Source organism: Dromaius novaehollandiae, chromosome 3 (genome assembly GCF_036370855.1).
Source record: "Dromaius novaehollandiae isolate bDroNov1 chromosome 3, bDroNov1.hap1, whole genome shotgun sequence".
Taxonomy (NCBI): Eukaryota; Metazoa; Chordata; class Aves; order Casuariiformes; family Dromaiidae; genus Dromaius; species Dromaius novaehollandiae.
The window spans coordinates 51,245,281-51,263,552 of NC_088100.1; the positions used below are offsets into that span (position 1 = coordinate 51,245,281).

The following is an 18,272-nucleotide window of genomic DNA, read 5'->3' on the forward strand; positions in this document are numbered from 1 at the left end:
ATATGATTCAGGCAAAATACAACACTACTTTGTGTCATTTCTAATAAATTACAGAAAATAAAATATATGTGTTTTCAGCTATGCAGGATGTTGCTAAATTTGTATTAGCATGATATATTTCTCTTTCAGGAAAAGATTTAAGACTGTGAGATAACAGTCAGCTGCAGAGATTAATATCCTTTGGCTAAAGTTTCTTTATTTCCTGGAAAGGAATTCACTCTCATTTCATTGTTAAAACAAACATATTGTTCAAAATTTTATCCTAATGACATAACTTTTTTTAAAATTAAAGATAACTTTTTTCACACTGTTTTAGCTGGATTTCAGTTCCAGGGTTGTCCTAAATCCACATTTCTGGAAAATCAAGACTCAAAAATGCCCTTATTACACGATAAAACAAATTGCTCTACGAAACAAATATAAGCTCATAGCAGAAATAAAAAATATTTCTATAATTATTACATTTTAGAAAAAAATATTATACTTACATTTTCCAGTCCCTCTAACATTTCTTCTTGCTGACTTTGAAGTTTAGTTATAGGAGCTGCATTTCGAACACCCATAGATTGAAGTCTGGCTACCACTGACTGAAGAGAAAATAACTCTTGACTAAGTACCAATCAAAATTGCTTTTGTGATCTGAAAGGACCCCAAAGGGTTTTTTTTTTCAATTTTAACTTACTATTTGTATAGTGACCACATACACACTAAGGCCCAATTTTTAGCTTGGGGCCATGTTTGTTATTCAGGTCAGTTCCTACAAGCTATCTGGTAGATAAACACACTGCAAAATGCTGAATCAAAGCCTTCACACCTCTTCCTTATGCTGTGAATCCCAAGCCCTCCGAAGGGATAGACTGTGAAGGATTCTCTCCCACTAAGCAGTGGAAGTATTCAGATGAGCTCCTCTCTGCACCAATAGGGTTGGAAAAGGAGACAAATGTCTTTAGGAGATCAGATTATTATGCAGACTTGGAAATAATACAACTTTGGGGTATTTATTTTAAAAGGTATTTAAACCAGAAGTCTGCCAATGAGAATCAGATGATATTATATTTAACTGAAATATTTCTTGAATGCGATCCTGCTTGAATGCAAGTATTCTTGAAATGAAAAAGCAAATTTTGCCATAACTGGGCTAGTTTCATAATACATCTTTGCTTTACTCACAGGTAAAATAGTGGGAATTGTTACACACCTGTACTGTCTTTAGTATAAATCTTCTGTTGTGATGTTGACAAACATCACAAATAATGAAATTTTGTCTTCCAGCAATTTTGTCTTTTGTCTTGGCAAAAATAGGTTTTTTTTTCTGTATGTATAGGACTACTCTTGATAATAAAGTTAACTGTAAAATTAAATACTTGCAGAATTATAACAGATTCAACTCCTTTCCAACGAGGAAGGAGAAAGTCCAGGGGCAGCTCACTTCCTCCATCAAAGACAATCTCTTGTTTCTCCTTTTTCAACCCCGTACTTTACATCCTAATTTAAAACAACTCTTATTTCTGAAATAGAGGGTGAGATTATTTATCTTCAAAATTTATTGTTGTAATTTTTAATATGTAGAATGATTTGCTATGTCATGAGCTAAAAATCTATAGACACAAAGACTCAGCAGAACTTCTGTGAAAGGGAAAAAAGGAAAAAATTATCCTCTTTTTCACTGTAAAACAATATCAAAGACCATAAAAATTTATTCATTATTTAAGGCATCAGCACATTAAGCCAATTATCCAAATATGGTTTACTGAAAATGCTTTAATTTTGCATGTTAATAATGATATTTGACACTAATACAGAATATAAAGCACAACAAATACATGGATAAAGTACAAAACACTTTACAATCTGCCTGTAAATATTCTCATGTAACACATATGGAAACTTGGGCTGAGTGGTGAACATTAATTTTTTTTAACGTAACACCAGAATAACACCAGAATAAAAAAAAATCTACAGAATTGATAATTCTTTTCTAATGGAAGTTATTTAAGCTGGTGCATAGTTTACTTACTGCAAAGAGGTCATTTGGTTGCTTATTTCCATCCAGTTCAATAAGGTATTGAGAATCCTGCTCAGCCATCAAGTCCTGTTTAAGAATGAAGACATGTTCATCAACTGTGTAATAGTTAACCAGATAATGACATTCGAGCTCATTCTGTTCCTATAAATATCAAAAGCTGGACTCCTGTGGACTCCAAGTTTTCCCGTGGACAATCAATATTCACTACACTGATGACTTACAAAATCATCTGCCAAGAAACTTCTATTTTAATACTGATCAATAAATATAGAGAGAATTACAAAATTATAGTTAAAATTGGTTCAGAAATCAGGTTAGATAACCTAGGTCAAACCCAAAAGAGCTACAAATAATCTAGATAAAGTGACATTTCATGTATGAATTCAACTTCTAATTGTCTAATTACTGTTAATACTTAATTTTCTGGTGGGAAATGGCGATAATGTTCATTAACAGATATCTTGGAAATACCAGTCATGAGACCAAAGTTTTAATTTTGGTCCCAAATCTGAATTTCTGTAAACTTTGAGCAATATATTTGATTTTTCTTATTTTCAGTTTTCCTATCAGTAAATAAGACATTATAGACTAAAATGGACCTCCCACATCAATTTCCATTGTCTCTGTGAGTGGATGAAGAACACTCCCTCCATTCCTGATAGATATTTGTCTAAATCCAGCTCTGAAAAAGGCTAGTGAAGGTGACTCTATAACTTTCATAAGTAACCTTTTCATTACTCCTATGGCCAGAGTGCACATCCTAGCATCTAGTCTAAGTCTCCTATGCTACAAATTAAACAAATCATTTTTCCTATCTTTGGTAGATAACACTTGATCACTTCTTTCTAATGTTCTTCTACCCAGAAAATAATAATTAGCATTTCTCTTACATACAATGGTCTTACTAGTACATTCATAATATTTCTTTTGTGCAATAGTACCATATTTATTGACTCAGTTTACAATTAAGTAGATTCCCAGATTGCCTGCAGTACCGAGGTCTAGCCAGTTATTTCACATGTAGTTGCTCATTCAATTTCCTCCCCAGCTGTAATATTTCACACTTATTTCTACTTAATTTCATCCTAGAAATCAAAGTCTGTCCTCCAAATTTCTATGTATCCCAGTCCAGTGTAATGTCAACATTTTATAAGCCTTTTTTAAATTTAATCATCTAAACCTCTAACTGGGCCAACAACAGATCCCTATGTTCATTCAATATTTTAGTGAACCACTGACTCTGCCTAATTAAGACTTTTTAGCTAGTGGTTTTCAATCTAAACAACTTTTCTCTAGTTTACTTAAGAATAATCCATATGAGATTATAGTAATTCAAGATATCATATAATCCGCTTTCTCCTTCACAGAAGTAATAGGTTTGTTCCTCTAGCAAAGAACAGCATTATACCAGTTTTACACAATTTTATCTATAATTTTATCTAATTCATAGGGAAATTAAGAGGCATAGATAAACAATAATTGTAAAGTGCACAGCAAACATCAGGCTTTTCCAGTTGCTTGTACCAGGAGTAGAAAAAGCCAATAAGTTACGGCTTTGTACCCTTTCTTACTGAATTTACATAGTTAATATAACTTTCCTGCACCCAAGCGGAAAGGAGGAAACAGTGTTACTGCTCATAATTTCAAGTGTGTTTTTTCATCATGCTTCTTCTCAAAATAAATTACCTCTTTTTCTCTTTCCTTCTGTTTCTACCAAGCCCAGGCTACTAGTACTGCTCTCATTTTCTCTTTTGCCTTTGGTGCTTGACCCCCAACCAAGAATATCTAAACCCCCTGTTTTAAATCACTTCAGGGGAAACCTCTTGGCTTCTGTAACTCATCTTCTGACCAGATCTCACTGGGGCACCTGTTTGAAAATGACCCCCTACTATTTCAAATACTGTGATCACTTTTCTTGAAACTTCAACATGTATAACACCAGGAAGCATGTAAAATTGTAAAAAAAAAAAAAAAAAAAAAAAAAAAAAAAGTAAAATTCTCTGTTCTTTTGGAAGCTGAATGTAGGTAACCAGTCCACACTTGCCACTATAGGCAAGCAGCTCTCTCTTCTGTCCTTCCTTGGAGATGTCATAGCATGTCAGCAGTCATCCCTCATCCATGGAGAAGAAACGCAAAATGCCCTAGACCATCTTATAAACCCAGTGCAAGTTGTTATGAAAAAACAGAGGAGAGACAGAGAGCAAAAAATCAGACCCTAGGTCTAGAGAGAAAAATAAAGAATCAAAGAGAAAGCTGCAGAAATAAAACAGAAGACAAAGCAGATGTATGGGGTAATTATTGGGTATACAAAACCACAGGCAATGAAGCAGATGAAGAAGGGAAACCTGTTGTGCTTCATGATGTGCTTCAAAGATGTCACTTCCTAGATCTAGGAAAATATTACTAGTGTATTTCTATTTTAAAACTCAAAATGGCTTACTTTCTCTTGACTCTAGACTAGCAACGATACCCACAAATGATAATGTTGTATCATTGATTTCAATATGAATTTCAGAACCTGCATGTATGTTGGACCATGATATGTGTCCACCTCCCTAAAATAAATCTCAAACTCAAAAAAGCTGGAAAATAGTGTAAGATATTTTAAACAATCTTTTGTTATGCAGCATCATAGTATTTTGCTTTTTCTTACTTCCAAAGGATGGAGCATTATGTCCTTGTATATTCCAACTCTTTCCTCTGCATTTTCACGAATATCTTCAGGCCTCTGAACTAACTGAGGCAAAATTCTTGACATTGCAAGTGGACCTTCTGCAATCTGAAGAATGAAAATTTAAATATTTCAAGATACAAAAACAAAATAATGTACTAAACTAAATTTTGTCTATACTCAAAAGTAGATAGATAAAGTAGCTTTCCAGATAACATATTGCAATGAGTATTAGCCAGCTGATGGTGATCCTTGTCCTGATGAAGTGCACTTACTGGGAATTGAGAGGAATGTGACTGGAACTTGCATTGATAAGTCTTTGGCCAGCTTTATAAACCAGTGCAACCCAACCTGAATGCAAAACTAAAACCTTCATGAAGAAACTATAATCTATTTGTAGTATTCTAACACCAAAACAAGCTAACATCCCACAAATATTAGTAAAAACATGTTACAATGAATGAAATTAAGAACTCCTATATTTGTTCAGCCCAAAGGTCCCTACAGCTTAGTATCCTATCCCCAAACGTGACTAATGACAGATTCTTACAGAAGGAGAGAGGAACAAGAATATACAGTCACCATTCTCCTGATATACTCTTTCAACTTACAGCAACAATTCAGTGTCTTCTAAGTTAGAGACTGAATCCAGGCCAAACTATACCATTACTACCACCTGCTGCCATTTAAAAATGCTACTTAAACATTATCCCAAATCTCTTAAAGTGGAACAGAAAATTAATTAAGATTAGAGTTCAGCAAAATTAATTCATAACATAGTATGGTGATATTTTAGAATATCGGAATTTGTTCTGCTTTGTCTAGAGTACATTCTAATACTTTGGACTGTTCATAAATTAGCAGTAGTTACCACTTCTTCTTCATGCTCTTCCTGCTCTTCCTCTTCTTCCTCATTCTCCTCTTTATGCTGATCTTTCATTTTCTTATGTTTTTCAATAACATTAGGATCCCACTGGTTCCTCTGATATATCTGCCCTGAATCAGGGCGCTGTCTTTGTCCAGATATTCTTTGGCATAAGTCATAGTCTGAACACTAGCAAAGAATGATTAAAAGGAAATCACGTCTATTGCAGTGCTATAATAATACTAATTTCTTCCTTAAACTGAAGAATATGGGGGGCTGTTTGGCAAATATTTGGATTCATAAACAACTTCCCTAATAACTTTTGAGGTAAATACAAAACTTTCAACAGCAGCAACGTTACTCAGTGCAAAAATTAAATATTAAAGAAAGACTCAATCACTTGCACAGTTTTCCCCATCAGCATTTTATATTCCATATCAGGAGTGTAGCCACTACTTGAGCACGTTTTGCCATGCTAGTTATATGCAGGTATAGTTGATGGATGAAAGTCTTTTGCAGATAGGCTTGTGATTGCTCTTGCAATCCATTCAAAGTGGTTTGGTCTTAAGCAAGCTATCCATTTTACTAGGTGCCTCTGACTGCTCAGAGCTGTACTATCACTCAATAACATAGTACCACTGAGTCAGAGGTTAAAGCTGTTCAGCAGTTTGGAGCTCTGCAAGATTAAGCACAGGTCTTTCTATAAAAAAACATGCAGACATAAGTTTAGTTTAACATTAAACACAGATAAATTTGAATGTGGTCTTAACATGGATATTTTAAAATTCCATTATGGAGCTTGAGGGGAGGGCACAACAAACAATCACTCTCCCCTTCTCAATCCCTAACACCTATCCTCCAGACATAACATGAGAAACCTAAGATAAAAAGAAAACATTGTAATTGTTAAATTCAGATTGTGACAGAAGGGGAAAATTGATTTCTACAGAGAAAAACAGAGCTATCACATTGATAGCAATGGGCATGCTACACTCACTACCTGAGGTATCCCTTAAAGTATTGCTATACTTTGGGATATTTCTGCATTTCTCCTGTAAGAATGAGTCATATAGCTGACATTATTGCTATAAGACACAGCATATTTTGAAATAGGAAATGAGAAATTTGATCAGATGGTTTTTTTCAAAGGTGCATCTTTTATCATTTTTCTTGGAGACACAAGATTTCCCTAAATCAGTCTGTTAATAATAGTATTTTATTATTCCCAGAGCTATCTAGAGTGTCACTTCTTCCTTTTTTATTTTTTTTTTGATCTAATGAAAATAGTTACAGTTTTGACACATCTATGAAGACATCTTGAACCCACTGAAATCAAAGACAATTTTTTTTTTTTGACTTTGGGGCAAGGATTTCTAATGAGCATTCAACCTCAGTCTTCTTCCAGGAGGAGATGATACAACCACATGAAGATAAGAATTCTGTTTTCTTTCTAGTACAGATAGTATCACTCTTGCATTTGTATGGCTGTGCATGAAGCTATACAAAATGTATTCTCAAGAATTGAGATGTTTCACTATCTGGTATTAAAACAAAGATCAACTTTCTATATCTGAAAAAATTCCAAACAGCCTAGAAAGCAGCAGAAAAATGTGCTTTTCTGATGTTTTAACATCTTTCCAGGAGTATAGAAAAACAATTGTTTGAAATAGGCATTTATACATTTCCATTGTTTAAATGGGTCTTAAATGTATGGAATGTACAAAACATTGTCGCTACAACAAATATTTCAACCTAGCAAAGTGATATTATTCAGTCCATCCACCAAGACATTTGACAAACTACATAGATATGACAACTCGAATCAAAATCTTAATGAGAATGGAGCATAACTCCAGAGTCTCGTTATGAAATTTAGAGTTGTCTTGGCAGTCCATTCTGCACATTCGGAGTCAGAGAAGGGAAAGAACTTACTTGTTAATAGAGGAAACATGGCCAGAACAAAGGCCTGAACACTGGTTCATAATTACACATACTATTACCTTGCCTGCACAGAGTCTGGTAAAGTTTTGGGCTGGACCAGCTAACGTTCTCCCCAGTGAATAGTTGGGTATAGTTTGGAGAACAGTACAGGCCTAAGGCCTTTCCCAGTGGGCCATTTGGATGTGGTACTCTATTCTGACTAATGAGAGTTTAGCTGTGTTGTGCAAAACCAATTGGCCTCAGGGCCAAAGAGTGGCCCTTGCCTTGTTATATTTACTAGTATAGACATAGCCAGCAAGTCCAATATATTTTCTCATTTTTTTAATATACACTGAGCAAGTCCTCTTAAACCTACAGACAATAATTTATGTCTCTATCACAGTCAGTTTTGGAAAGTATCTGATTGGTACAGATTGGTAAACCTGATGAACAAATAATGACTGTATGAGTAGTATTTTCACACTTAATAAGTAAAGTATAAAACAATTTGCTTTCTAATTCATATATGTGAATAACTTTTCCTGAAATTATATAAATAGACATGAATGGGAGATTTACATGCATCCAAAATGGCATAGTGATCATGTTATTCAAAATTTTCTTTTCATGAAAACCTGTCCCTTCTAATTGGTTTTAGAAACTCAGCCTAAGAGAGGTCAGAGATTCTAACTCCTACTGAAGTTATAGGAAATGCTCACTATTTTATATGATCAGTGCTTACAACAGAATAAACTAGTGTAATTCTATTCCACTGTAAAAGAGAAAAAAAATATTATTCCTCAGTGAATACTATGCTCAAATGTACAGGGGAAAATATTATCTTTTGACTTCTGTAGCATATGAGTCTACTAATAACTAGGAACATGACTAGCAAGTTATTAAAGATGACATTACCTTAATATTAATCAGGAAATCTGGGTTTAATTTTAGATTTTTTATTTTCTCTATTTGCTGTGAAACAGTCATGTATTCCTCTGAGAGAGAAGGAAATCCACTGAGAACATAACCTGCCAAATACATTTTGTTAAATACATTTTTTATAAGGTTATGTCAAATATACTGACCAGTTACATTCATCTGCTTTAAGTAATACATCTACATAGTGGAACAATTGAAAACCACTTACACAAAACACACACAACATGAAAAAAACTGTGCACCCATATCTACTCCAGATGAAATACAAACATACAGGTGTGATGTTTTCAGCTTAGTATAGGACTCTCAAAGTCTGTTAACTCAGTTAAGAAATATATAAATATAAGAACTATGTGGACATTAAAGTTCATACTCAGACTACCTGCTTCATGTGCCTAACTTGGGCATTACAGTGACTAAAAGGTAACAAGCTTTTAGTGACTATTTTTGCCACTAAAAGGCATTCTCAAATGCATTGCAAAAAGTAGCCATACTATGACACAAAGCATTTAAACTAAGAGTCTAGGTTTTTTATGCAGCCTCTATAGGCCTTCACTTCTATGGACAATAAAGGGAGTCTGACCTCTTCCACAGGATGTGCAATGCTCCTGCATGTCTCTCAAAGGAGACACTAAGCACAGAGCACGCATAATGAGGCACCTAACTTGGCAAGCACCCACTCACTCAAGATTCACAATGCTGAGTCCTCTTGGCAAACAGACACTAGCTATACATGACAGACATGGTGGTAATAACACCTTATTCCTAGTATTGGAGTGCTCATCCTCATGGATATTTGAACCCATGGCTTCAAGTTCCTAGGAGAGTGCTATAATGACCAATAACTGCATGCAGTAAGAGTGACTGTTTAGCAAGGAACTCAATATTATGTGGCCAGAATGAGAGACTAAACAAGGATCAGGTTGAATTTAGTCTAATAATGAGAACACTGCCTTAGAGAAATTGTGCCTGCTCCAAATGCTTAGAATTTTATGTGGTAACGCTTGAATGCAAGCCTCTGCGGCATAAAAACATAAACAGCCTTTGCAATAGATATTAAAACTGAAGGCTCCTCCTTCTGTGGGGAGCCACTATTCAGAGAAGATGCAAAAATTGTGGAAGGGCATAAGCAAGAGAAAGCATAATGTTTAGTCATTCCTCCATGGGATGAATATCCTGGATTCTAAATTGTTGACACATTTAGAAAATTTTAACTGATAGTGAGGTGTAGGGAGTCCGTATGGCCTCCGCTTGGCAACATGGCCTGGATAACAACAGCTGATACGAGAAGACTGAATGTAAACAGTGTGTGTGAATAGGTTACCCCAAACTGTCTATTCTGAGAGGGTTTTTGCCCCCAAACTGATAACACTGTGGGGCAATTAACAAAGATAAAGTTTGCTTAAGACAACCATCAACCAGATCAAAAAGTAAGCAGGAGATTACCAAGCGACTTTTGAGAAAAGGAGTCATCTTAAAAAGAAATACTAAAGAAGCATGAAAATTTGTAACTGAGATGAGAGACCTCACAGTGAGAGGCTGGTAACAGAGCAGAAGCCAAACCATGTTGTACACTGCCAGCACTGCAATCTCTGTCTAGGCCCGACAGAGCAGCCTCCCTGTCCAATGCCGTGAGTAGCCAGCATTTCAAATACCGGACTGACAGAATAGGGTTTAACCTGTAGTGACACCCACCTCGAGTGCGTACTTCTTTGTGAACTCATGGGGGGCTTTCTCACTGCTGTGTGGATTAGCAGGTCATAGAAAGAGGCACAGATAACAAAACTAGAGCATCCACACCTCCAACAGAGGGTGTTTTTAAATAGGGGAAGATGCACTCCCAGAAGAGGGAGTGTGTGCTTGCAACCCACATGGTCTTTGAGGGTGGGATGGGGTGTGATAACCACCTGAGAGTTTGATTGTGTGTAATTAGAACTCTTTGGGTTTAGGTTTAGAAATCTGTAGATGTTTATTAACATTTGGCAAGTGCCTAGCATTGTGGTTTATCCGTTGTGTTGCTGACAATGATCCTGTATGTATAGTTCATTGATTGCCGGTTAATTACTTGTCATTAATGAATCAATAAAGAACTTGGATCCTGATTTGATTTAAACCATGCTATTTGAGCAGTTTCCTCCTGTGACAGTGACATAGAATTCTCCTTCATGGATATTTTCTAGATTAACATGATATGAACTTCTGATTGTTTTCTTATTCTGTTTAAAGTTTATTTTTAGCAACCATATCAGCTATGAAGAGTTTATTATTATGTAATTTCTTACTTACAATACCTGAAAATACAGGTATGCTTGTTATTTTCCAGTCCTTCAGTACCTATGTTATTTTAGAATAAAACATTGCTTAACTTGACAAACAGCTCAGCAGCTTCATATTTGACGCCTCGAGAGCTCATAGAAATAAATTATTTGGGTTTACTGACTTACGATTTTTAAATACTATTGTTTGCTCTAGGACTTCTAAATACCTCCGACACATCAGTCTCCAGCACATTATGTGTTTATTTCCTAAGTCAGAAGAATATAAGTGAACAGAAGAACTCCTTATTGTGTATACCGTTCAGAAATACATATTTTAAAATGTCAAAAACAAAAGTCAAAAAGTTAAAAGTCGAAAACTCACCCTCTCACATAACTGTTTATAAAATCTTTAATGAACAAATAACTACTAATGGGTGGATGAGTTTCTGCTGAAAGTCTACATTTGCTATCTAAGGATTATGTTAAGATTATAGTTGCTAAACAAAAAGAGACCAAAACTAGAAAATACTTGACTAAAATTGGTTTTGGAGATGAGTTTTAGTTGGTAGGAATCATTCTGAAGATGTAGGTTATTCTATTCCTTGCCACTTTCGGGGATTTGTATATGGAAAACAGCTTGGGTGCAAGAATCAAAATTCTATGAACATGATAGTCACCTTTACAGTCTCTGTGGTCCTCTGTGATAGGTACATCTCAGGCATTCACCATCTGACTGACTCAGAGAGTGGAACTCAGATGACATCGTCATCTCTTCTGGCTTTCACTAAAGTCCCGATCATACGGAGTAAGAGATTTGCATTTCTGCTGCTATATGTTCCCTTAAACTTTTGACCCCCTCATCAACTCTTCTTTTTTTCTTCTTACTCATTTCTCTGTCTTTCACCTACTATTTTCCAAGTCTAGTTACACCAGATAAGGATGCATCTTTTGCAAAAATGCTGCCAGTCTGTCACCAGAGAAGGAACAAAAGTCATCATAACCAAAAGTTCATACAGGTTTGCTAGTTCTCGGAGAAGCAGACTTGACATCTTCTGGCACTATTCTTGTCTCTCTCTAATGATGGAAATTTCAAATAAAAGTCAGCACTAGAAAAATAAACTATATTTTCTTTTACTTTCTTTCCATTTAACTATCTGTTTTATCTTCAGGAAAGCAGTTTCAGACACTAGCAAGAACTACATGTAGCACTAATCTCAACCAGCTCAACTAACATCATCTTTTCTCAAAAAGAATTATTACCATCACCAAAACCATTCTCATCTAACTTAATCTCAGGGACCAAATGGAAAAGGGAATAAATGAAGTTGCTAAAAAAAACCTTAATACTTTGCATTTTAAATAACCTGTCTTCCTTCTTTTTCAATGTTAAATGTTTAAAATATTTTTCCAGTAATTTTTTGTCATAGACATATTCAAGCCCAAATTTCTGTATTTGAAATCCCAAATCTTTTCTAACCAGTCAATACCAGCAAGTGAGAGTTATAGAAACCCTTTAAGTTTTGGGCAAATTCATTCTTTCAAAATTAACACAAGATTGGATTGGCATGACACTTTTTGACCTCCTGCAGTGATAAATTATGCCCTAAATACACACAGCCTGAGGAACACAAGAAAAAGGTGCTACAGTCTAATAGAAAAGAAATTATATTAGAGCAATAACGTATGCAAAGTGTGACAAAGTTAAATTTTAGCGAGCATATTCTCGGAAGTTCAGGCTATAAATATACTTACCAAAATGAGCAACTTCTGGTGACTCAATCTTTTTCAGAATCATTTTTGTAACCAGTTCTTCAGAAACACTTTGACCTCTAAACAGCAATTCTTGACACTAAAGTGAAATGCAAAGCAGAGTCTTTTATACTGCATGGTTGTCAAGAATGTAACAAAACTTTCTAGAAGATTAGACTTTTACCTTAAGCCCATATTCTGTTTCTTCATGAATATTCTCTTTAATTACTTCCAAAGCTGAAGAAGCACATCAGACAGAATGAATTTAAAACAATTAATAAATTCTATATTTTATATAGAGATGTACATTTACAAACACGCACATAAATATATAGACACATAAGTGTGTATGTGTGTTCCAAGAAAATTCTGTGATGATATAGCACAGAGTAGCAAGCCAAATTATTTCTGAATGAACAACCATTATATTTAGGGCCATTATGATGCTTTGTCCATCTATAATTTGGTGCCTTCTGGAAATATCCAGGTAGATATTCTTCCAAAAAATTAGATCTATATATACTACAGGTAGATGCACAACAGCAGCCTTGCAGGATTATCTTAATTACCAATTCACACCATATTAGCATTACTGCTGTGAAATATGGAGATGAATATTTGAGCTTGAACACTTCCCAAAATTTAAAAGGAAGCATTAGAAAGACAACTGCTCAGATACAAAAAAACATCTGCCTTAAAAATAGCTCTTAAAAACCCTAGTCCTTATATGGTCCAATTATCTAAAATTAAATTAATATTAAATTTGAGACCCCCTCAAATTCAAAGGTTCACCTTCTGCCTCTATGCATGACAGTGATGTTGTATCAGAATGATCCTGCAAGTCTTTCACGTTTATATACCATTGAAATAAGCAGAAACTCACAAAATTTTTCAAAAACAACCCTTAAGGCTGCATTTATATTACTAAATAAAACAAGCCAGGAAAAGGACCCAAAGCCATTGTGGCATGGAGTGGCTCATGTCTATACAGCTAAAATCTTTCTTCCCAATACACAGTGGCTATGTCCAAACTGCTTACTTGTAGCGATGGCTGGCATATATACTATCCTCCATACTGTGAACGAGTGTTTGAGAGAATATTATTTGCCATGGGCCAAAACTGATCCAGGGAATGTACTAACTAGCAGTACAGACAACTGACAGACAGTGCTGTGCACATACCCTGGCTCTGTTTTATTTACAAGTATAGACATTGAATAAATGTATATAAGTTGCTTTGTCACATTAAAAATAGTGTAAACCCCTTTCCTATTTAATAATTCTCTAACTTGTCTTTTTTTTAAGGGACGAATAACACACTCAGCACAGGAAATACATTGATACACTGGAGTGAGTCCAGTGGAGGGCACCAAGATGATTAGAAGCATGTGATGTACTAGGAGAGGCCGAGAGAACTGGCTTTGTTCAGCCTGGCGAAGACAGGCTAAGGGCAGATGTTATTGCTGTCTGCAACTACTTAATGGGAAGCTACAAAGAAGAAAGAACCATTCACTTCACAGAAGTGCAGTGGTAGGACAAGAGGAAATAGATACAAGCTGGAACATGAGAAATTCCAGCTAGGTAATTAGGAAGCAATTTTTCACCATGAGGATGGTCAAATACTGGAACGTGTTGCCTAGGGAGGTAGTGAAGTCCCCATCCTTGGGGAGAGTCTAGACTCAGCTGGATGCAACCCTGCACAACTTTTTCGAGCTGGCTCTGCTTTGAGTGGGAGGTTGGAATCGATAAACTCTGGTCCCTTCCAACCTTAATGATTCATAATTCTGTATGTTGAATTTTTTTCTTTCTTTCTTCATTTTCTAATATGGAAAATGAAAAAACTTAACCTATGAGCAAAAATTAAAGGAGTATGTATGTGTGCATGTGTGTTGGTAGTTAAGCCAGACATACGAAGACTGAAAGAAATAGTGTGTACAAAAGAAGAAAAGTATAATCCTCTGAATCTATAAGGCAGCAAGTAATGGATATAAAATTGCCATAAGTAAGGTTTATGTTAGTCATGAAGGAAAACTTTCTAATGGCAAAGGCTCTTTATTACAGAGATAGACTGCCCAAGACTTTTAAAAACAGATTAGATAGACATTTGTCAGGAGAGGTTTTAATACATTTGAATAATGTGGATTAGCTTAAGTATGTTCTTTGAAGTTAATTCCAATTTTGGTCCAATCTATAGTTTGGACCAGGTATTAATTTTTTGTTAGACAGTCCCACAAATTAAGTATTCTATATTTACATAAGTCAAAGAAATCCTTCACATTAAAACTGAACTTTACCATATTTTAAGTCAAAGTCTTCAAAATAAAATACTTTATTTGATAGGTAAGTCTATATGTTCACAAAAATATGAAGTTTTACACTGTCTACTAGAGGGCTTTTATAAGAACAATAAAAAATACTAAGGGGGCATATTTAATAGAAAAATATAATTAAAATTGATACATAAAGGGTCAGTTCATAACAAGAAAAATTGTACACATACATACCGTAAAAATCAGATTTATGATTTGTTGTTCAAAACAAAGAGGTATTCTTCTTGATAGTTAAGGTTATCATAAGCCTTCTACTTTTTTAATTGAAAAGATTATACTAGCCTTCAAACTGAAAGAGTAAATCTGGGGATAAGCTTTTCATTTTTTCTTCCATAAAACTTAATTGAATGAATCAAGATTTATGAATTACAGTGTTGTGGAAACAGAAGTATTACCAGGGCTTAACAAACCAAAAATATTTTTGGTCACTGCGACAAAATTAGTACAAGAGAAAACTGCCAGAGACTTTAATTTTCTTAATAGGAACCCTTTTCCTTGCTGAGATACACCTCAAAATGAAAAACATATCTAGCAACGTGTTCGTAGGTCATTGTCAGCACATTGTCAGCAAAAGGTTTTACTCTACAGATGTTCAAAAATCTTTGATGAGGAGGATCGCTGAAATCATGCTGAAGAGCTTTGAAAATGAAATTTCATCTTGTATTCTGGTGAATGCATGGTGGGAAAACTTAACTTCACCTCCTATAAAATAAGCCATTGGGCATTTTTGTTTAAGAAATTTGAAAGTGCCAGCTTCCATTCCTTCCATTATTACTTGCACTGCTACAAAAGCTAAGCCTCTGAATCCTAGAGTATGTCCCCATTGTGTTAGGCACTGCACAAACAGAGAAGGGAAGGATCCTGCTATTTATTCATGGCCTGTATCAGCAAATCTCTGTGCTCTCTGGACTTCAGTGAGTTGGATTCATTTGGAGAGAAGGGTTAACTGCATTCTGGCAAAATGATTATTTGGTCCTTCCCAGTACTCTTTATAGAATCAGCAACATGTCATTTTGAATTACAGGGAACAGAAAGGATATTCTAAAATAAAAGATAGAAAGTCAATGTAGTGTTCTGAATAGAGTGTATGATTACCTTCTATAAAAGTGCATTTCCATATTTGTGCTAGTTTTCTAGCTAATGTTTTCTTTCCAGAACCCTTAAAATGAAAAATACACATTTGTTTAAAAACAAAACACCATGAAGGAAAAAAATATATATTATTACACATTAAAAATTATTTCTCTGTATTGTAACAACAGTTAAAAGCCACCATCAGATTAGGGCCTCTGAGTTACGCACTGGACAAACACAAACATTCTTTTTAATACCACCCTCTACTAAATAATTCATAGCATTGCTAATATACTGTTACTCCCCTTTGCAGTTGAGTATCTCCAAACTAATTATGCTGACCTCACTCCTGAGTAACTCCATTTAAAACTCAGCTATGATTTGTTCATAACTTCATATGATACACTCTTTAGGACCGAAATTTATTATCTTCAGTCTCAAAGCAAAATATGACGAAAACCTGTTCAGCCATTTCTGAGTGAGACACATTCTTTACCTAAAACCATTAATATGTAAAAATTGCCCTTCTTACTCCACAGATCTGTTTTAGATACTGGCAAATTGTTTATCTTTTCACATGCATGAATCCTCAGAAATCAACATATGCCCAGTCTGTTTACCCTAGATAAATTCAGTGATTAAAAAATACTATTAAAAAAAAAAACCACACACTGCCAGTTAACACTGTATCAGCAAATGTTCCAGCCTAGTCATAGTTTGAATCTTAGAGGTGTGATGTAAATTTATTTACTTGGTTTTGCTTTGTTTTAATTGTTTCCAGAGTATTATGTTTTTAGCTTAAAAGAAATAACTTAAAATAAGATAGATGCTCTACACATCAGTCACATAAAATACATTACCACAAAAATGGAATATTTTATTTCTTGCCTTCTGGGCCAGGACTGTGCTTTTTCAACCCTTCGTTAAAATTTGTAAACTTGTATCAAGTATTAATATCAAGCATTTATTGGAGGGCATGTTTCAGATGAGAATATCTATTTCTTACATATTTCTTTGCATTGCCTTTCAGTAACTATTTTATGCTGGTTTAACCTTTAAAAATGTAAAGTTACTTTTTTCACACAAAGTTAGAAATCTGAGGTTTGTTTAAAACTAGGCACGCCACTCTGCTGTAGTTTTCCACTGAGCTGAATGCACACTTTTAAGTCTCACTCTGACCATAAGACTCACTCATCAGCTATCACCTTATGCTCTCTCACTGTGGTGCTTTTATCTCATCCACTTCCAAAACAACAGCCTGGCTTCTCTCTCAGTCTGGTCAGATATAACAATTTGCAGTCAAGCATTACTTAGCAATGGGAGCCAAGGAGCAAGAAAGGATGCAAAACTGTGCAAAAACTAGGAAGTGGGAGCCTTCCAGCCTGCTGAAAGAAGTCTTTGAAAAAGGGATCTGTTGTCAATGCCTCTTAGTACTATGGCCTTTCCTCCCTTACATAATCTGCACCTTCACCTGACTATACCTCCTGTCACACTACATCACAGAGGCTGGGTCTATATTAGCTTTCAGTATGGTGCAAAGGGGGACTGGGGCTTGATTTGGCGAGTTCATTGGCATTGAAGTTTGTGTTGCTTGACAATTCTAGGTGCACACCACTTATCTCTACCTGATAGGCAATTCAAAGCAGATTTCTGTATGTTCATTTCAGATTGTGTTGTGGTACCTGACAGAATGACACATATACAGAGGGCAAGCTACTGTAGGATCTTGCATTCACATTGGAAGTAGGGAGCTCTGAAGGCACTTGGTTGGCAACTGCAATGCTCAGGAGGAAAACCACTTTCAGTGGTGTATTTGAGTGCATACTTGAGTCATTATAGGCACAAAGCAAATTTGCACTTTAAAAGAATCTCCTTTAGCACACTAAGACACTAACATAAAACCACCTATCGAGTATCCTACATTTGAGAAGAAAAATTTTGAGAAGTCTATGCTTAGAAAACATCAGCTTGTCTTAAATCAAAGAGATTACACTATTTGAGAAAAAGAGAGACTTTGAATCATAATCGTAATACAGCACAAATCTCCTCATCAGGATACCTTGATGGATTTCAGTTATCCCCAACTAAATGACATATAATTGCATCAAAAATCATTTAAATATTTAATACCTTATTGCATGTCTGCAACCCAGTACATGTACTTCAAGGTTCTTTTACGTCTATTTGCTTCTTTAATTTGTCAAGTATTTAAAAAATTGAAATACTAGTAACATAGGTAAAATAAAAGCAATCCAATTGCCAATATGAAAAGAGAGGAAACTTCCTGAGCAAGCTGTGACTTTTAATTACAGCAATACCACTTTTAATTGTAATTGGCTGGTCACAAAATTTCTCCTACCAAGGTAGACTCATTAAGGTGACTGAATATTCATTTAATAGGGGGAAAACAATTCCTTACATTATTTATCCTGCAAACACA

General features: G+C 35.1%; 1 protein-coding gene across 1 annotated transcript in view; it reads right to left on the reverse strand.

Moving 5' to 3' along the window:
* AK9 (adenylate kinase 9) overlaps positions 1-18,272 on the reverse strand; it is an 81,079-nt gene that overhangs the window by 61,094 nt on the left and 1,713 nt on the right. Inside the window, exons 3-10 of the mRNA XM_064508868.1 lie at positions 15,854-15,917; positions 12,613-12,665; positions 12,432-12,528; positions 8,398-8,510; positions 5,572-5,751; positions 4,680-4,805; positions 2,018-2,092; positions 489-587 (exon numbers count right to left, since the gene is read on the reverse strand). Coding sequence (XP_064364938.1) covers positions 489-587; positions 2,018-2,092; positions 4,680-4,805; positions 5,572-5,751; positions 8,398-8,510; positions 12,432-12,528; positions 12,613-12,665; positions 15,854-15,917 — 807 coding nt within the window. The remainder of the gene's footprint in view (positions 1-488; positions 588-2,017; positions 2,093-4,679; positions 4,806-5,571; positions 5,752-8,397; positions 8,511-12,431; positions 12,529-12,612; positions 12,666-15,853; positions 15,918-18,272) is intronic.